At 38.7% G+C, this 21,608-nt stretch overlaps 1 protein-coding gene across 2 annotated transcripts; it reads right to left on the bottom strand.

The window, feature by feature from the left end:
- Positions 1-4,035: 4,035 nt before the first annotated feature.
- Positions 4,036-6,983, bottom strand: LOC112189192 (cytochrome P450 89A2). Of its 2 annotated transcripts, none has more exons than XM_024328466.2 (2): positions 6,073-6,983; positions 4,036-4,916 (listed from the first exon to the last, which is right to left on the bottom strand). In XM_024328466.2, the coding sequence occupies exons 1-2, from the start codon at positions 6,880-6,882 to the stop codon at positions 4,161-4,163; spliced, it is 1,566 nt and encodes a 521-aa protein (XP_024184234.1). In that variant the 5' UTR covers positions 6,883-6,983; the 3' UTR covers positions 4,036-4,160. The 2 variants fall into 2 exon arrangements, with proteins under 2 accessions (XP_024184234.1, XP_024184235.1); XM_024328467.2 differs by having other exon boundaries at positions 6,079-6,983.
- Positions 6,984-21,608: the final 14,625 nt, after the last annotated feature.

The raw sequence follows: 21,608 nt of genomic DNA, 5'->3' as shown, positions 1-21,608 counted from the left end.
TTGGCTACCCTGATTGGTGGGATTTCACCAAGAAACCGCGAAAAAACCTTGGAAAAGCTGTCGTGGCTGCTACAGAGAAAATGCAGCCATCTAGTGCCTCTGCTAATGTAGCACAGTTAGGTATGAAGGGTAAGGTCTCTATGAATAGTTCTTGGATAATTGGTACAGGTGCATCTAACCATATGACTAATGATCCTAGTCTCTTAGAAAAGCTGAAACCCTCATCTCAAAATATTGTTTCTACTGCTGACGGTACTCTGACTCCGGTTATCGGGGAAGGTTTTGTTGTCCTATCTAATACATTAACCCTCTATTATGTGTTGGTTGTTCCTTCATTGGCATATAATCTCCTATCTGTTGTATTCTAGCACTAGTATGTATTATGAACTTTTATCCCTCTTTCTGTGTGTTTCAGGACATTCTGACTCGACGGATTCTTAGTTATGGTGTTAGAAGGGGGAAGCTCTAGTACTTGGATCTGACAGAGAGTGGCGAACAACAGTTGTTAGGACAAGTGAATCAGGTCAATGGAGTAGAGAATGCTAAGGAAACAGTGTGGCTATGTCATCGTCTTTTAGGTCATCTTAAGAAACTACAACCTCATTTGTTTTCGGTTGTCAGTGATTCAGATTTTCGTTGTGATGTATGTGAACTGGCTAAGAGTCACAGAATTTCATATTCACCTAGTCTTAATAAAAGTCCCATTCTATTTATGAAGATTCATTCGGATGTCTGGGGTTCTGCCAAGATCCCTTCTCTTTCTGGAGCTCGGTATTATGTGACTTTTATTGATAATTGCACCCGTATGACTTGGGTATTTCTATTAAAGAACAAGAGTGATGTGTGTTCCATGTTCCAAGATTTTCATAAAATGGTGTCCACAAAATACCAACAGTCTATTCGTGTTTTCCAATCTAACAATGGTGGTGAGTATGTTGATGGCCCTATGCAGGAGTTTATGCAATCTCATGGAATTTAACATCAAACTTCCAACTCATATACTCCTCAACAAAATGATTGGCAGAAAGGAAGAATCGACTGTTACTTGAAGTTGTCCGTGCATCTTTGTTTGGCATGCATGTACCACGTGAATATTGGGGAGAAGCTGTGAAGTCCGCCACCTACCTCATTAATCGTACTCTTTCTCGGGTCATCGAATTTCAAAATCCTCAGCAGAAACTTCATATACTTCTGTCACTTCCGTCGCTACCAAACCTTGAACCTCGCGTGTTTGGATGCGTAGCTTATGTTCATATTCCCATGCCTCAACGCAGCAAGCTTGATCCTCGTGCCCGTAAGTGTATATTTGTTGGTTATGCAGATTTTCAAAAGGGTTATCGATGTTATGATCCTTTTACTGGAACTATGTATGTTTCTCTTGATGTTGCGTTTCGCGAATCTGAGTCTTATTATTCAAGGGGAGGTTCAGAGTCTTCCCTTTAAGGGGAGAGAGATTGTGAAGGAAATCCTCAGGAATTATTTGCATTTGAAGAATTTGAAGCTTTGGAGTCTAAATTTGGAATTGGAGTTAGGAACTCCCCAATATCAGTTGACAGCGATGTGGCAGGAAACAAAAAAGAAAAAGAAACTGGAGGTGAACACCCCATGGGGTCCGCAAGGGAAGAGAGTGGACTGAAAGAAAAAGAAGCTGCCGTGGGGTCTGCAGGAGAAGAAAGTGAACTGATGGGAGATAGAGAATGTGGAGGTGCTGTGAGTGGAAATAAAGAAAGAGGACAAATGGATGGAGGTGGACTCGTGATGGGAGATAAAGAGGATGGACAAATGGATGGACCAGTGGGGCCCTCAAAGGGACAAGTTTTTGGCTCCAGTCGACAGCAGCTCCAAAGTTGCCAATTTTTTGGCTCCAACCGACAACAGCTCCAAAATGTCCTTGAAAGTCGCCTTGACGTGACAAACCGAGGCCCCACGCGCCAGGATACTGCCACACACCTTGAGGGTGACAATGATGCATTAATACCCAGTGGTGATGCACCTAATGATGAAAAGAATATAATTCAGAGCCCTCATCTATCGGAGTTCTTCCCCCTCTCTACATCGTCAACTGAAGAATCCGCTGTGAGTATTCCTTCTCAGGTACCTTTAATTTTGAATGAATCATTTGGGGTAGGTAATATTGAGCCTAAGAAATCACAAAGGGTTACCAAGGGTATTCCTAAGAAACAATATGAACTAGACATCAAAACCAAAGCTAAGTATGCTATAGCTAACTACATATCTAACCATAGGTTGTCTAGGTCACATGCACTTGTTGTTAGTCAATTATCCACTGTATCTATCCCTAGTAGTGTACATGATGCTTTGGTAGATCCTAAGTGGACTCAAGCAATGAATGAAGAACTAGAGGCTTTATAGAAAAACTCAACTTGGGATTTGGTGAATATACTTACTGGAAAGAAGATTATTGGATGCCAATGGGTGTTTACAGTAAAACTTAAAGCTGATGGGAGCATTGACAGGTACAAAGCCAGATTAGTTGCCAAAGGTTACACTCAGCGCTATGGAATTAATTATGAAGAAACATTTGCCCCTATAGCAAAAATCAATACTGTTCGAATCTTGATTTCACTTATAGTAACTAATAATTGGCCTCTACATCAGTTTGATGTGAAGAATGCTTTCCTCAATGGTAACTTGGAGGAAGAAGCATATATGGACATGCCACCTGGAGTCAAAAATTTGCCTTATGGTACTGGCAAGGTTTGTAAGTTGAAGAAGTCTCTTTATGGTTTGAAGCAGTCTCCGAGAGCTTGGTTTGAGAGGTTCTCCAAGTCCATGAGGGCGTTTGGATATAGACAAAGAAACTCGGATCACACTTTGTTCATCAAGCGTAGTCAGGGTAAGATTACCGCTCTGATAGTATATGTTGATGATATGATTGTCACATGGGATGACTTAAAAGAGATGGAGGCTCTACAGAAGTATCTTTCTAAGGAGTTCGTGATGAAGGATCTTGGGCAATTAATGTACTTTCTTGGAATTGAAGTTGCAAGGTCCAAGAAGGGGATTTCGTTGTCCCAACGAAAGTATGTACTTGATTTGTTAGCTGAAACCGGGATGCTTAACTACAATCCTAATGAGACACCGATAGAGATGAACCACCGCCTTGTATGTCCGGATCAAGTTCCAACTGATAAGGGAAAGTACCAACATCTAGTAGGGAGACTTATTTATCTTTCTCATACTAGACCTAATATTGCTTATACCGTGAGTGTGGTTTGTCAATTTATGCACTGTCCTAGTGAAGAGCATATGGATGCAGTGTATCGTATTTTGAGATACCTTAAGATGGCACATGGAAGAGGTTTGTTTTTTTTTTTTTTTAAAAGGGTGAATTGGAGGTTGTAGGGTACACAGATGCAGATTGGGCTAGTGATAAGACAGACAGACAGTCTACATCTAGGTATTTTACATTTGTTGGAGGAAACCTGGTGACTTGGCGCAGCAAGAAATGAATGGTTGTTGCTACGTCAAGTGCTGAAGCTGAGTTTCGAGGTATGGCACGTACATAGAGTGTGTGAGATGTTGTGGATTCGTAATGTGTTAAAAGATTTGGGTGTTAAACTCAAGAAACCTAAGGATTTGCATTGTGATAGCACATCTGCAATTGAAATTGCTCACAATCCTGTTCAGCATAACCGGACTAAGCATGTGGAAGTAGATCGACGTTTCATTAAGGAAAATCTGGACAGGAAAATTATTCGTTTTCCTTTTGTGCATACAGAAGATCAATTAGCAGATGTTCGTACAAAATGAGTGTCAAGGAAAGTGTTTGAAAGTCGATTGACAAGTTGGGCATAATTGACATTTATGCACCAACTTGAGGGAGAATGTAGAATATTCTGTAAATATTTACTTTCCTTGTACGTGTAGATTACGTCTCTCTGTATATTTGTAGGAGATCGTTTCCTATTAGGATTACTCTTGTAGTACTTTATAAACCCTATTATTTGAAGGTGAATATTATTGAAGCATTCCAAAATACATTGAATTCTTAAATTCTACTGTGTCCAAGGAGATGATAGAGATGTTGAAGTTGATAAATATATGCTGGTGTTGTCAAATCGAAAATTGACATCAAATGAGTAAAGTAGATCGAAGTGGTGAAATCGTTTAATACAGAATCAACTGATAGTTCCTTCTCATTTGTTCAACCTTGGGGATATTTGAGCCTGTAGTGGATTCTTCATTACCCAGGTGGCCTCTTGTCTCTCAGTCAAATCAACACCAACTCCATCCACAGCCTCCCACTCGTACTTCCAAACCAGATTTGCCACCAAATACTCCAAAAGAAGCATTGACAAACCCAATCCCGGACAAATCCTCCTACCCGCCCCAAACGGTATCATCATAATTTCCTTGCTCCCTGTTATATCACATTGTACGTTACCTCCATCTTTCATAAACCTTTCAGGTTTAAACTCCATGGGCTCGTCCCACACACTCGAGTCTCGACCAATTTCGGCCACCATAAAATTCACAGTACAGTTCTTTGGCAGCGTATAACGTCCAGCCAGAATAATGTCCTCTGTAACCGTGTGTGGCACCACGTAGTGGCCTGGTGGGTGAAGCCTTAGAGCCTCCATCACCACCGCTTTTAGGTAGTGCATCTTCTGAAGATCCTCATCTTTCAGCTCTAATTTTTCAACACCCACAACCTTTTTAATATCTTCAACAAGCCTCTTCTGAACACGTGGGTATTTCACTACATTCGCCATGGTCCACTGCAATGTTATGGACATGGTGTCCGTGCCGGAATTCAAAATCTCCGAGCATTGATGCATTAGTTCTTCTTCATTGAAGGCTCTCTTCTCGCGGGGGTCTTCTAAATCCATTAATGTATCAACATATGCTATTGTGAACTCATCGCTGTTCTTATCTACCATTTCTTGTTTCACCTGTAAAGAAAGAATGGATAGTCGACTTTGAGTCAAATAGATCCTCATGGGATGCCTTTGGGTAGTGTAGCTAGTTATACATTCATGTACGCAAAACTTGCTATCCGACTGAAGTCCTTAATTCCATGCATATTATTCTTGTTATCACCAGTATGCACTTCAGATCACATGCAATTTCTATTGATAAATCTTCTATAAAAATTTGACATGAATGGAAAACACAAAATGAAAAGCGTAGAATATGTAAGATATAGCGTTGAAGTAGAGAAATTATATACAAAATTTTAAGGATACCACTTCATAGTGATTAACAATTCGTGTTTTATGTTTTTAAGTTTGAACCCTATATTTTTTTGCTCTTTTGAAAGAATGGCGGGTATGGTTGCCTTCAAGTTTTGATTAATAAAATTATTGAATACAATTGTAGGGACATAAAACCTAAACCTCATATTATAATAAGCAACGAAAGAGCATCCCGAATAATAATATGAGCCTCCATTAATCCTATGTATTCAAGCCTGCATCAACTAGTAAGGGTTGCCATACCAACAATCTAACTTATGTGTTTAAGTTTGAACCCTACTTCTTATTCTCTATATATAGTTAAATATGGTATTTCATAGTTTCGAAAGTATAATTTAAAAAAATTAATAATGGAAGTAAGATGTAAAACTTCCAAAATATTATAGATAACTATTTTTAGGGAGTCAGTTATACTTTTTTTCTCTTCTATTAGAGCAAAAGAATGCATTTTGTTTACCAAAAAAACGACTTATATGAAAGTTAGAGTCTATTCATGATCTCTCATCCTATAGTGATTATTCAAATGCACCTTACTTGATAAAAAAAAAAATGCTCTTCAACTGTATATTCAAAACCGAAAATCATTGTTTAAGCATCTTTTAATGATTATTACCGAAAAATCAATCAAGATCTAAGATATCCAGGTAGTTATGTGACTGTAATAAATAAAAATGACAATAATTTTTAATTTGATTAATAAATAATCTGTAAAAGTGATTAAACAAAAAATATTAAATTTTGAGTGTATAATAAAAATTTTGAAAAACTTTTGGAGGTACTTCAAGCGCTAGAGTGTTCAATTTCATTTATCATATTCGTAAAAAAGACCAGCTGTTTCATCCCTATTTCTTACCACCACCTTCTTTCGTGCCCGTATGAATGGAAGCAGGAGGTGCTTTTGTTGCTGTCGAATTTCGTTGAACTGATTCCAACCCTTACGGAACAAAATCTTGTTCAACCATCTCGGTCCCAAGTTTAGGGTCTGGAAACCTCTGACCAAACCGAACATAAAGCGACGCTGCACATCAGCAATTTCTTTCATCTTCGCCTCATCCTCCACCTTCTCACCAAACACCATATCCACGAACAAAGAAGTTATGGAGAATCGAAAATGGTCTAAAACTTCGACGACTGGTCCGTTGGACCATACGGACTGATCGAGACGGTTGGTGAGGATGTCCAAGGCCCATTTGCGGGAGGAAGCGTAGGACTTGAGCCGAGAAGGGTTCAGAACCTCGGACATGAGGTTTCGGCGGAGGAGACGCCATGTTGGGCCGTAGCCACTGCTGAAGATGACACGGTTGTCACTAGTGATGAGCTTGGTGATGGGCTGGGGAGGAGGGCGGTCCGAACAGACTGCTCCGTTTTGGACCAAGACTTGGTGGGCGAGTGAGTGGTCGTTGATGAAAATGGCGGGGTGAGAGCTGAAGGGGATGGGGAGAGAGACGATGGGGCCGTACTTGGCGTGGAGGTCAAGAAGGATGGGTTCGATTCTGGAGGTCAGTTTGAAGAGCCATATGAAGTTTCCGATTATGGGAATCGAGGTGGGTCCTGGCGGTAGAATAGTACCGTCGAGTTTGGCCGAGGGTTTCGAGAGAAAGAGAAGAGATTTGAGGAGGAAAGCGATGAAGAGGGAGAGGATGAAGATGAGAAACCACATCATTTCCGTGTTTCTGTAAATTAAGTGCTTGGTGAGTTGGTGTTGGTGTATATATAAATATGTAGCAACTAAATACTATAAGAGAACACCGGGATACGATGAGACTTCCGTTCGCGTTTCCATCATCTTATGACTCGGTACTGTCATTATAATAGTGAGAGTGATTCATGACTTTCTGGATTAAGGCTTTAAGAAATTTTATATTTGCATGACGTCTGACACTAGAAATTTACACAATACTGAAGCAATAGCAGAAGCATATAATCAAAAACAAAACAGAAGTTAACAAAACGGAAAGACATTGTAATAAAAAAAAATTATACCAAGTGATATCACCACATTGATTATTGATGCCGTCTTATTTATTTATTTATTTATTTTGAAAGAGATGTCCTTATACTAATCTTATTTGTTTTGTTTTCCAATATGATCTGCCACCTATTTTTTTTTTTTTTAGTACACACCTGACAGTACGTAGTGACCTGCTACATATTTTTATTTTATTTAGTAAAAATAAGAAGTAAAGTTTAGGGTAGTAAACTGAATTTAGTCTTTTTTTTTTTTTTGAAAAAGTCATATGTTATGCAGTTTAGCAAGCAGTACCAAAACAACATACCCCTATGAGTCGTCAAAACGAGTTGTTACACAGCGCACACCAACACAACCTAGCCCTAAACATAAAATAAGCTATCTAGTACACAACCATCATAGCCACCTTTTAGAATCATTCCATAAACAAAGAAACCTAGTGCCTCGATAAATGAGCAACATAGTAACTAATTTCATTGTGATGTATTCAAACTTAAACAACAATATAAGTAGAAGGAGGTATAGCTCCCTCAATTAAAAGACTAGTGTTTGGATTCATCTTCAATCTTTTTTGGAAAACATTTCCATTTGAGGTTCAGACGGATCTTTTTTGTCTTCGAATTAGGAGTCGTATTCAACTCACTGTTGTTCTTGCTTCTCTTAGGACGACCGAACTTTTTCTTCTTCGGGGAAATAATGAGTTTTCCCTGCTTCTTTGCCATAGCCAAAGGCAAGACTGAGCCGGCAACGCAAGTAGTTTCTGTAGAATATTATGTAAATATTTACTTTCCTTGTTTATGTAGATTACGTATTCTGTATAATTGTAGGATATATTGTCCTATTAGGATTACACTTGTATCTCTATATATATACCTCCTATTTGGAGATGAATAATATTGAAGTACAACAAACACATCATAGTCTTATTTTATACTTGGTATCAAAGCCAAGCTGAAACCCCAAGCCCGAGCCATTGAAGACAAAGATATCTTGGAGTGTGAAACTGAAAGTCAAAAGTCAGCATCACCAATTGAATTGAAACTGCATCGAAACTGAAAGTCATCATCACCAATTGAATTGAAACTGCTGCACACTTTTTGGTTGATTCAACCTAGCCGACAAAGACATCCTGCACCCTTTAATTAAGTCTACCCACCTTGTTTGACTAAGTCCTCCCTGCAGGATAATTAAATCCAGCAGATATAGACCTCCTGACCTCCTGCTGTTTTCAGCTTGGTCACGTGTAGGCTTCTTATATTTTGGTCAATGGAAGTCGACGCTGCCACCCTTGCGCTCCACAACATGCCTCCAATCATCAACCATCACTACTATAAAAAATGCATCACACAACGGAACATAAATCATCTGTTGTGTGTTTAAGTAAACTCTATTGTACAACAGTATTAGTGATGTTCTGTTGTGTGAATGTCAACAAAGTCATAATTTTTTTTATCAAAACTACATTGCACAACAGAATAAAGTATTGTCCGTTGTCTGAGTCTTAAAAAATTTAGCGGCAGATTTCCCTCCACTCTCGAGTCTTGGTTGCCTCTTAAAACACTGAAATTCAGGTGACTAGGTACAACGGTTTTACTATTTCCGTTGTATGATTGAAAAAATGAGCACCAAAGTTTGAGGAAGCTTGCTTGAATGTCTTCCCCTAGATAGGCCTAGTGCAAGTTGTAAAAATTGTACAACAGATTTAAGCTTTTCTGTTGTGTGAACTTGGAACTGGGTGGCAAATTTTGAGCCAAAATGTTGTACAGTCGCCATGTTTCCCTCCATGATTTCAGATTTTGATTTTTAGTGTTGCACTCAGACAACAGTTGGTGAAGTTTCTGTTGTGTGAATAACTTTGAATTTTTTGCTACGTTTAATTGCCATGCCACATCGTGTCCAAAAGGGAGAAAAAAGATTACAAAACCTAGCAAGCCTCTCGACCTCTCTCATTTTTAGAACCCTTTCGACCCTCTCTCTCTTTCTCAGTCCTCTCTCAATTAGATTTGGATTGCTGTCCTTCATCGTCCTCCTCCGCCTAGGTTTGTCTGCAGTGCCCCTAATACACTTTCCCTCTCCTCCATCTCTCTCTGAAAAATTAGGATTAGGGTTTTTTGCTGAATCCCCAAATTGTGCTGAAGAGATTGGCAGTGGTTCGGGTTCGGCGAACTAAAGACCATCTCGCTTCAATTTGCCATCAACATGTCATCAGTCCCTTCAATTTCAAGTCCTTCACCTCCCTTCAATTTCAAGTCCTTCACCTCTATCAGTCCATCGTTTCCTTCTCTCTTTCACAGGTTATTCTCTTAGCTGGGCGATTGAGGTTCGGACTCTCGAGGAAGCTCTCAGGTCAGGTATCGTTTTCGGTTGATTTTGATTCTGATTCCCTTCTATTTTGGCTATTATGATAGAGTTATGTGTTTTTATTTGCATTTTTTTGAAATTTAGGTTTGCATTTCTCCAAAGCTCTTTAGCGATGGAGGACATTGAATGCCCCAGATCCACTTTCTCTCTCCACCTCGCCTTCAAACTAGGGTCGATTGAAGAGATGCAGAAGACGAAGGTGTCCGAGAGCGGTGGCCAACATGATGTTCTGCGCTGACGAGGCAGCGCTGTGCTTCATTTCCTTAACCTCTTCATGGTATTGTTGTTTTCGATTCTAGTTGCTCCTATATAGTTGTACAATCTGTATCAGATTCCCAATTTGTTGGCCTCTAGTTGTTATTTATTTTTTCTGCCGCAGGTGACAATGAGGGATGCTCTAAACTCTGCCTTCGATGAGGAAATGTATGTCGATCTGAAAGTGTTTTTGATGGGTCAAGAGGTCAGGAGACGTGGATAGGTTCTGTTTTTGTTTATATGAGACCCAACCGATTTTATTTTCGCGACCTTGATCTTTGCTCGTTCTATTTGTAGGTTGGGCAGTATCAATGTGCTTACAAGGTTAGAACTACTCATGGAAAGAAACACATTTGAAGTTTTTTGTTTCATTTTATTCAAGAACATATGTGAACTTACCTGTCTTCTTCATCCTCCATTGTATATAGAAAACTGAAGACTTTTGGATAAGTATGGCCTTGAGAGGGTTCTCGATACCTCAATCACATAGGTGATTCTTGTTACTTGACATGCCAGTTTAAATTCTTTCTTTGTTACTTATGTTCAGTAAAATTAGTATTCTATGTTGGGAATGAGATAGAACAGGGGTCCTTTGGCATTTCAATGGTCATGTTTTTGCATCTGTTGTGAAGGGAATTATGGGAATGTAGGTGAAGCATGAATGCACACAATTCAAAGAATTTTGTCTAGCAGGAAATGCTGAAGGGTAAAGTAAACATGTCTCTTGTATATGTACACTTTATACCAATAGTATTACAACTAGTTCTTCATTTTCTCCCTGTTGGGGCTTCATGATTATGATTTAATTTTGCAGATGCTTCAGGGCTTTCTAGAGAGCAAAACATGAGCATGAGGCATTAAAAAGGCAGTTTGAAACTCATTTCTAGGTACCTCTAGACTCTTTCTTTCTTTCTGGGCAACTGTACGCTGTGTTCAATTAATTAAGTAACTCTTGGGGCTATTTTTCTTTCATATATTTGTAGTTGAGAAGACAAGCTGGAATGGCACAAAGGTCTTAAATGCCACATAGATTGGCGATTGCATGAGGTGCCCATATAATAGGGAGAAACTAGTTGAGAACCATGTATTTTGTCAATCTAGTGAACTCCTAGCTACGTAATATATGTATTACTATAGAGGGCACCCTATTCAAGTTTAGCTGCTGCAATATGCAGATACTAAGTTTTGGTTAGCCATATATATATAACTAATATTGTTCGAAAAATCTACTTATCTAGGGCCTGTTGTTCTTTTTTCTACCTACTTATCTAGATACAGTAGTATCGAGCCCAAATTAATTTTGTTGTTGGTTAGTTTAGGCCATGGCCTGTTTAAACTACAATTTTGCAAAGGAGAGATCAGAATCAAAATTTGAAGTATCATTACTTATAGTGATTGGAGGCATTGGTAATGATGATACACTTCAGTCTTTGTTGGTTTCATTGCTGACCATAGTTCTTGCTTCATATCTGGTTCTCTTTGTGTTCTCATTTCTCCCAATTATATGGGCACCATAGTTCTTGCTTTATATGCTAGGAGTTGTTATCTAGGTGAGTTGTGATTGGATATGGACTCCCTTATGTTAATTATGGTGTTCTAGTTTAGCTAAGGCACACTGGTTGATTTTGTTGACAATCTTTTTCGGTTTGGTTGTAGCTAAAGATCTCTGTAGGCACACTGGTACTCATCTCTTCGAAGTGGTAAGATTCCTTCCAGAGTATAGGGGTGCAACACCAAAGAGATCAAAAGGGGGCACATTTCAGGTTGAATCAAAAGTAGTCTGTCGAGCTCCTAGTCTTGTGTACATGTGTCAGTGAGTGACTTTGGTGTTGAAATTAACATGCAGATGCCAGAAATGGATGGATTTGAGGCAACAAGGGAGATAAGGAAAGTGGAGAAAACTCACCATGTCAGCATTCCGATCATTGCATTAACAACTCATACACCAGGCGAGGAAACAAGAAGGATGTTGGAGGCCGGCATGCATGGATGACTATTTGAGCAAACCCTTGGAAAAGGGTCGTCTACTTGAAACAATGGGTAGACTGGTAGGGAAGCAGTAGAATTGTGCGGTCATGATTGTCAGAGAACAAAGGAAGAGAAAAAAACAAACAGAGCTTTTCATGTAAGTTTTGTTCAATTCTGTATCTAGTGTTAATCATCAGTTGCAATATAAGAGAAGTCTCTTAAAATGACATTCTAAAGTGAAAAACTTGTGAAGAAAGTAAATTGTGCTAAGTAATGATAACCGCATGGGTTTAGTTATTATGTTAATTGTCCTAAATATGTTGTTTATTTAATATATGTAGCTCCTTAAAGTGCCTTCTAGTTTACTGGTATGAGCATGCTAACTATGATTAAATGTTTCAATCATTGTGTGTGTCGTTGCATTGTTTTTTTTTATGTTACCTAAAACACTCCAATGTTAGTTTAGCTAAAAAAATTAAGTACACTATATTAGACATAACTCAATCACAGTTTTGTATTATGGAATGACATATAATATCAAATGACTTATTATATGACGTTTCAATTGTTTCAGGAGTATACATAGCATCCTTGGTGCCCACTGTTTCCCTCTAGCATGTTTAGTTGAATTTATTATCTTTTAAAGATCGATGCATTATTGATGGGTTAAGCATACCTTCAGTTGTTTATTCAAAACTCTAATGTTTTAAGAAAATTCTGTCTTACTGCAATCCTTAAAGATACTGATATCTCCAGTGGTATATTTTTTACGAATATAGGATTTTTGGTTATTTCATTGATGCCCATATGAGTATATGCTAAATCTTTAAAGCACAAAGTTAAATAGACCTTCACTCGGTGGTTCTACTGAATATCGTGATGCAAAATTAAGAGATTTTGGTTTTGTTGTTTTGTTTACAGGGAATCCGACATCTTGTCTCCGACAGTTGAACTAGAGCCAATACAGCAAGCGGTAAGTCTGTGAAGAGGCTGCTATGCTTTACTGATTAAGAAAGTTGATTGCTTTTTATTTTTCAAAACTTTGCTTAATTTCTGCAAGTTGAGGCTGTGAAGTGTAAAAGTTGGAGCAGCTCAAGTCAAGTAGGCTCAAAGAGATAATTTTGAAAAAGATGTTGGAACTGGAGAATAAGCTGTTGTATGCTCCACCCGACACACTAGGTGTTGTTGCCTTAGCACTACACTGCAAGTATGAGAGAACTTTAGTGGCAAATATTTTCCTCTTGCGACGATTTGATTGTATCAGCTTTTGCTATCTTTGAATGTAATTAGCTAGAATGCAGCAGCCATCAAGGTAGCTAGAATGCATCTTTTTTTGTTTTATGGTATGGATACATGAATGTATAGATGATTGACAAATGCTAGCTCTTTTGGTACATTAGATGGTTAAATTAGAGTGCTTCTGCCTAAATCTTATATTGAGCATTATTTTTGTGCAAATAATTTAGGCAAAGAATCGATAATAAGCAAACAATAGTGAATTACATTACGTTGTATGAATATGCATGTGTCGTTTTCACACAACAAATCACTTATAATCACACAACGGTACTTGTAAATTTTTTTTTGTCTCATTAGTACTCACACAACAGAAAGAATAGATATCAGTTGTCTAATAGTAAATCACATAACGGTATAGAAACAATATGTTGTATGACTTGTGAAGAATTCAACACTGAGCCTCACACATACAACAGTTACTTTATGATATCTGTTGTGTGAAGGAACAACCAACAATAGTTGCCATATTTTTTTGTTGTATGATAAGTTAACCAACAACAATATGGTATTACTTCCGTTGTCTGAGTGTCATTTTTCTGTTGTGTGAGAAGTTAACCAACAACAGCGTGTACTTACTTCTGTTGTCTGACCACCATCGAAACAACAATTGAATGCGCCGCATCAAATTTCTGGCATTGGCATGCGCAGAATTGGTGCAATGGTTTTAACTGATATGTTGTGTCTATGGTACACACACAACGGTGTTTCACCATTATTGGAGTATGCTCATCACACAACACCGAGATAGACGACAGACATGGTCCAAATCACACAACAGATTTCCACCGTTGTGTGATACATTTTTTGTAGTAGTGCATTATCATACCACCGCTCAAGATAATTCAGCGTTTCCAAAGGGCGTTGCCTTGAGTGAATCGAACTACACCATATGGGCAACTCTTATGAAGATGAGGATTGAAGCATGAGGAAAGGTCGGCTACCTTACTGGAGCCAAAGCTGCACCATATGAGAACTCTCCTGAATTTGAAGTTTGGGCCACAGACAATGAAAAAGTGAAGAGTTGGCTCATTGATTCTATGGAGCCATCACTCATGAATCGGTATATCCGCCTCCCAACAGCCAACGATGTTTAGGAAGCTGTTGAGAAGACTTTTTAAGATGATTCTGATGAAACCATGATTTTTGAATTAAATAAGAAGTGTTTTGGAGCGAAACAGAATAGCCAGACTCTTCCTACCTACTATAATGAATTGGTGGGAATGTTTCAAGAGATTGATCAGCGTATAGCCTCCCAAAATATCACAGTGGCTGCTATTGTTCAAGAGACTACTGCCATGGCATGAATGCGAGTTCACATGTTTCTTAGTTGACTCGATTCAGAGTATGATCAGGTTCGTGGTGAGATTCTAAGCAAAGCTATTCCTATATATGTTCGTAAGGTGCATTCTGATAGGCAGGCAATGGGACACGGCTCTGAATCCTCTGTCATGGCTGTCCAGCGCAGACAAGGTCCTCCCCTAGGCTTCTCAACTCCTTCACCACGCTGCCCTCCGGGTAAGACAAATCCATATGCAAATACAAAGTGTCTAGTCTGTAGAGATTTGGGTCATAGAAAGCAATGGTGCTATGAAGTAATTGGCTACCCTGATTGGTGGGATTTCACCAAGAAACAGTGAAAGAACCTTCGAAAAGCTGCTGTGGCTACTACAGAGGAAGTGCAACCATCCAATGTCTTTGCTAACGTAGTACAGTCAGGTATGAAGGGTAAGTTGATGATGCAGCCGTATCTAACTCCATCTTGATACATTGCTCATCTTCCTTGTGGTGCAGCTTGACCTAATCGAATCTAATGAACCAACCCACGAAAATCTAGGGAGAGGGCAAACAGATTGCAAAGAGCTAGTGGAAGCCCCTTCAGCAACACCCACGTTTCCAAAGTATTATACAAGGTGGAATAGACTTCATCAACATGATCCCATCATTTTCTCCCTAAACCACCGTCGTATTCCGATAGTATCACGGACCTCCATGAAGGATTCGATTGCGATATGCTTTCCTGTCAAATTGGAACACAAACCTATCACCTATATATATCAAGATTGTCACACCTGCTCATAGCCACCAGATCGTTGGGATTATACCCTTGAAGCCCGGTAAATTAGCTTTTGGGGCGAGAAGATGATAACCAAGTAGAACTAGTCATCCTGAATTGATGCGACACCTACCAACCTGAGGTCCACCTTGGACATATCTGACAGGACTTGTCCTGGATTCCACCCTAAAATCTGAAGTGGCCATGTGGTGCCCACTTTAGAAGTAACTTTACCAAAAAAAATTGGCATAATTACCCCTTAAAAATGGACTACCCAACCCTGTGAAAAACAACTGAACACTTCTAATAGCCAACAATATCTCCATCTCCATGACCTTATAAGCTCTTCTCAAGAATTAACTTCCACATGTGATATACAAGGAATCTTAAACATGAACCTCGGTAATCAAAGCAATAAACCTACAAGCTCTTCTCCCAAATTATAGATACAACTGAAGTTTCGGTAATCAGAGTAATCTAGATGAAATACTAAAATAAGGTACAAGTAGGTTAAACGGGTGACCTACAATAATGATGAAGGTGGTGGACACCATGCCTCAATGCCTATGCATGCTCAAACTCAACTAATCTGCAGACTCGGCAAGAAAAACTGAAAAGCCCAGGAAAACACATTTAAAAACTATTAGAGTGAGTGGATGAAAAATACATAATTAATTTCAAGTAAGAAATTTATGCTTTAATTCCCAATTCTACTTTCCTATAAAAACTAAGTATGCAGTACGATTTCATGAAAATACTTTTAATCAATCTCTGGTACTGAAATCTCAAAATATGTTGTAAATTATCTCATTTAAAATACGAGAATCTCATAAATATCATAATCTTAGCATCTCAATATCTTATTTAAAATACTCACATCATAACATAGGCGATGACTAGAGGGTATTGCCGACTAGTCATCTCATGTCACGTAGAGGGCACTACCAACCGAATGATGCATCGGAGGGTACTGCCAACCGAAATACGAGGAGGCAATGGTTAGAGGGTACTGTCGACCAGATGACACATCAGAGGGTATTTTCGATCGGTATACTACGAGGCTATGGCTGGAAGGTACTGCCGACTAACCATCTCATGCCATGTAGATGGTACAGCTGACCAGATGTCGCATCGGAGGGTACTGCTGACCAGAATATATCTGATGCATCGGAGGGTACTGCCGAATATAATATATATTCTGGAGGGCATTGCTGACTCAATAGCGCATCTAAGGGTACTGCCGATCAGAATATATGTTCTGGAGGGTACTACCGATCAAGTAATGCATGCATGCTCTGATAATATTATTAACCTCTTCAAATACATAATCTGAACTCATTAATTCTTATATAATTTTCTTAACTGAACCACTTTCCAAAAGCAATTTTTGAATAACTCAATATTCAAATTACTCGATAATTAAAAAATGCTTTTGGAAAACATAACTCAATATCAATTCGATAAATCATCAACGAATTTTTGAAAGTATAAATCATGAAATCTCGATAATCCCACCGTACTCAAGTACTCGAATATCATACTTCATTTATTATCATTAGTTTCTCATATCGTATTTAACTATCAACACGCTATCGGAAATGTAACTTATGAAATTCTTATAGATCATCAATTTATGAAAATCATTCAATCGTAAAAATCATATATCAAATCTAAATTAGAAAATAATAATAATACTGCATGCACATTTAATTAAAAAAAAACAAATTAATGTCCACTAACAGAAATTCAGCTATGATAACTGTCCGACGAATTCCTCCTCAAACTTGGTCTACATGTCGTCTTGAATAAAATGATAATCATTAATAACTAATTTCGAGAATCGAAAATAAATTCACGATAATAGAACCGAAACCCTAAAATGATAATTCATCAAAAGCTCAAAATTACATTGAAACGAACTCAAATTTCATAGGTTACTTTGACTCGATAATTCAAACAATTGATCGAAAAATGCGGTTGACCCAACGGTCGGATCATCACAAATAATACCCTAAATCTCGAAGCTTCAGACATTCCGATCATTTTCAAAACGTAAATCAATTGTAACAAAATTTATATCTATAGATTCTTAACGCTACGCTCCACCTAACAGACCAAAGCGAAAAGCCTGAAGTGGTCATAGCGCCCCCACGTGTTGCCGAATCTGACCCCGAATTGGGTAGCAAGACCTATTCCAAATTGTTCATTCCAATATTCCCAACAAGTTTTACAATTATTACACAGTCCAATTTCAATCAAGGGAGCCAAAATTTACCTTGAACACCTCAGGAAGCTGAAATCTTCAAATCTTCAATTCCCTCAACTCCAGCCAATTCATGCTATGAGTCTTGTATTAGGATGATCAGCATAGTAAGGAATAGTAAGGGTTTCAAAACCGAGGTTGTGGCGTCTTTGGAAGTGACCGGAAAATAAAGTTCTGGCAAAGACGTATAGCACGGACTATCGAAGCAAAGAATGCGTCGATTCTCCTTACTAGATGCAAATCAAGCCAAATCACCACCACATACCTCAAGAGGAGGAAGAGGTGGTCCAAACCCAACCGGTGGCTCGCCATCAGATGGCCAAATGGCTGAGATCGTGTTGGGTTGAGGTGAGGGTCGGGTCACAAATCTAAGTCATGCTAGAGAGAAACAGAAATAAGGTTTCTAATTGAAAAAGAAATTTCCCCCAAAATGGAAAGGTGGAAGATGCTATTTATATAAGGTTTCTTGAAATAGTAACTTCTTCATACGAACTCTGATTTTTGCGTGTCATGTGTCCACGAACTCGTTTTAACGTGCTCTACATCTTTCATGAATGATGTTTTCCTGAAAAGTTGATAAAAGAAAAAGTCAAATTTGGAACCCCCAAAAGTTAGAAATGGAAGTAAAGAGTGAAGATTTTAATCGTTTACCTTCCAAATGATCGGTAAACGAGTATATCTAGATATGTGGCGTAACAGTATCAGACAAAGAGAAAGCCGTTGCAAGGTTGGGAATGGCGTCGGCCATCAAATTTGGGAAATTTTGTTGAAGAATGTGAGTCTGTGAGGAAGGCCTAACAGAGTGACTAGATGTGACGTCTCAAACCCGAATTCACCGGTTTACTAGTCATTTGGACGGTAAACAACTTTTATTTTCACTTTTACTGTCGTTTCAATGCTTTTAGGGGGCCCTAAAAGTTGACTTTTTGTTCGGATCAAAATTTGAGAAAATTTTCTTCATGAAAGTTGTAGAGGATGTTAAACCGAGCGCGTGCATATGTGGTACGTAAAAATCGGAATAGTAACGAAGAAGTTATAAGGGTTTTAAATTAGTGGCAGTTTTGTAATTTTGAGGAATTCATGTCTATAAATAGAAATCTGGACTTTCCATTTCGGGAAAGCCCCGAAAATTTCCAGTTTTCTTCCTCTCGCCGACGTAACTTTCTGGCATCGCTGCCGCCTCGTCCGGCCACCTATGGCCATGAAATTGGTGTCCATCTCTTCGTCTTGAAACAAGATTTCTATCTATATATGCCTTGCACCCTATCATTCACCATAGACGACGAATCGAAGCCAACAGTTCACTGTAGCAGCTCGGGTTTTCTGGAAAATTTTCCAGATTCCGGCCATCTCCGGCGGCATTTTTGAGCTTGATCGATGCGCCTCGAGATGTGGATGATATTTCTCCAAGCCTTGTTCCACGAATCGAAGGAAAAATCGACGAATCAAAGGTTTGAAATTCTTGACACTGTTCACGTTTCGGGTATAATCTTCACCTTAATTGTTGAGGTAGTTCTAGGCATTTTCTGGCTTTGTTTTAGTTGAAAGAATTAATGTGTGTGTTGAGAAGGTGCTACTGCCAAATTTTGGTGGCCATTAGAGTTGGTGGCAGCGGCGGCGGCGCCGCCACTGTGGGCGGCGGTAGCGGCGGCTAGGGAAGCTTTTTAATTTCAATTTCTGGGTAGTTGAATTCTATAATTATCTTAGAGCTTATATATGAAGTTTGGTGAGGATTGGTGGAGTTTTGAATCGGTTATAAATTTCTAAAGATTTGGATTCCGATTAATGTTAATCGTGAATCCGGTTGTCGGATTTCCTCCATAATTGTTATATAGTCTGAAATCGACGAGTGGGCTTTGTTGGTGAAGTTTGGTTGGATGTGGAAGAGAATTGGAGAAGTTGAGGTTTTGGGTTTTGAGACTTAATTATTGATTATCGTAAAATTATTTTCCGTCCGGTAATTATTTATGTACAAATAATTGTGTACAGGGCGACGTACCGAGCTATTGCTCGACAAACTCGTATGCATGGTTGCCTAAATAGTACTGTGAGTGGACATTTATTTTAAATTAATTGTGCATGCAGTATATTAGCATTTTCCGATTGAGATTTAATTTATAATTTGAATTATTGAGTTTTATGGTTTTATGAGATTTAGTCTATCGAGATTTATTTATGAATTACGAGATTAGTTTTGAAATTCCTTCTCGAGGGCTTTTAGTAGATTTTTCAGATAGTCATTCATGAGTTATTGAGTTGAGGAATGATTTTTGGGAAGTGACTGATTCAGAAAATATTATGAGAATTTTGGATTTCGAATATCGGTTTTTATGAGGATTCACGAGTACGAATGTTTCATCGAATATTTGAGCATGATTGATTTATCGAGTTTTGAGCTCCGTACTTATCAGCTTTGAAGTTAGATTGAGTTTTCTTTCCGAAAGCATTTATTGATTTACAGAGTATTTGATTTTATGCTTTCGAGGATGCTTTCGAGGATTTATTGAGATTTTGAGGTTATTTTCAGTTTCTTGAGGAGGCTATTCAGTTTATTAAGGAGGCCAGTTTTGGCGCATGCGTATCTTACCTAGTTGGCAGTCCCTTCTAGGTAATAGTCTGGTTGGCAGTCCCTTCCAGACTACAGCCCAGTTGGCAGTCCCATCCGATGCGTCACCTGGTTGGCAGTCCATTCCAGATGACATGAGGTAGTTGGTCGGCAGTCCCGTCTACTACATGTGGTTAGTCGGCAGTCCCGTCTACTACATGTGGTTAGTCGGCAGTCCCGTCTACTACTTGTGGCTAGTTGGCAGTCCTTTCTATCCACCGCCTCCTATTCCGGTTGGCAGTTCCTTCCGATGCTTCATCTGGGTGGCAGTCCCTCCTAGATGGCATGAGATGACTAGACAGCAGTCCTTTCTAGTCATCAAACGAGCCTCATGAAAATGATGTTTTTATAAGGATTGATGATGAGATTTTAAGAGGTTTCAAGATGTTCTTGTTACGTGATTGAGATTTCAGTAAAGAGGATGATTAAGAGTGTTTTCAAGATTGTTACTGCATGCGAGATTTTAGAGAATAACTTGGGAAAACATTAAGTTTTACTTATACATTTGAAAGTACTTATTTTTCGTCCACTCACTCTAACGGATTTTAAATGTTTTCCCCTGGGCCCTTCGGTTTTAAATGCCCAGTTTGCAGGCCAGTTTAGCTTGAGGTCGAGCGTACTTGGGGTTGAGGCATAGCTATCATAGCTTCCGCATTATAAAAGCATCGGTCATTTATCTTGTTTTCTATTCTCTTGTACGCCTGTACATTAGATTGCTCTGATAACCTATGAAATTAATATTCTTAAATTCAGAATTGTTTATGAAATGAGAGATGTGAGATGTTGTAATATAGGGAGCAGGGTGGCTCCAGGAGAATAAGGATGGATGATTTAGAAGTGTGGATGTTTTTCTACAGGTTTTGGGTTGTCCATTTTTAGGGGAAGTTCTGTCAAATTTTTGGTAGAATTTCTTCTAAAGTGGGTCCCGCAGGGCCTCTTCGGATTTCAGGGTGAAATCTGGGGCGGGTCCTGTCACTAGATCAGAAGTTTTTGCTAATAACTCTTTAATAACATGATTGTTAGACTGCTATGCATATTGAATGTAGTCCATATTTTTTCTTTTATTTTTGCGTGTGTGTGTGTCTATATATATATATATATATATATACATCCCCCTTCCAATGAGGGATACCTATTTTTGGCCAACTTGAGGGATAGGCTCCCAGCCCTTGGATCAGGTTTAATGAGCTTGGACGGCTGAGATCGTAAACAGTGATAAACAGTTATTTAACCCTTATCTAACCCCAATACCTAAACTCGGGCGTGAAAAGGGATCTTCAATTCTTTAGATTTGGCGCTCGAAGAAACAAAGGCTTGTGGTATCCTGATGTTTACTTTCTAAGACAAATCTGGTATGGCTCTTCTTCTGCTATGGTATGTCTTTTCAATTATGTACAAGGACCTCTGTTCTGATGCTTGTTTGATGCTCAATTTTATGGGTTTATCCACATTTGTTATTTTGTTGTTCTAATTTTTGTCATCAATTCACTCTCTATCTTTGATTGTCTATTTGAAAAGAATTAAACTTTTTGAGTTTATATGGGAATTTGATTTGATTAATATGGAGGACCTGAAACTCTTTGGCTTTTGTATGTTTTAATCGCTGAAGTTCTGTG

The sequence above is a fragment of the Rosa chinensis genome, chromosome 2, assembly GCF_002994745.2.
Source record: "Rosa chinensis cultivar Old Blush chromosome 2, RchiOBHm-V2, whole genome shotgun sequence".
NCBI lineage: Eukaryota > Viridiplantae > Streptophyta > Magnoliopsida > Rosales > Rosaceae > Rosa > Rosa chinensis.
Note: the sequence above shows the minus strand (reverse complement) of the source record. Positions and strands in the feature narration are given on the sequence as shown.

What these genes read in the sequence shown, in the direction of transcription:
- LOC112189192 (XM_024328466.2), bottom strand. Translation starts at nt 6,882, where the DNA reads ATGATGTGGTTTCTCATCTTCATCCTCTCCCTCTTCATCGCTTTCCTC. An exon ending in GGGCACGAAAGAAGGTGGTG is followed by an intron (nt 4,917 to 6,072) that starts GTAAGAAATAGG and finishes CTTTCTTTACAG; the next exon opens with GTGAAACAAGAAATGGTAGA.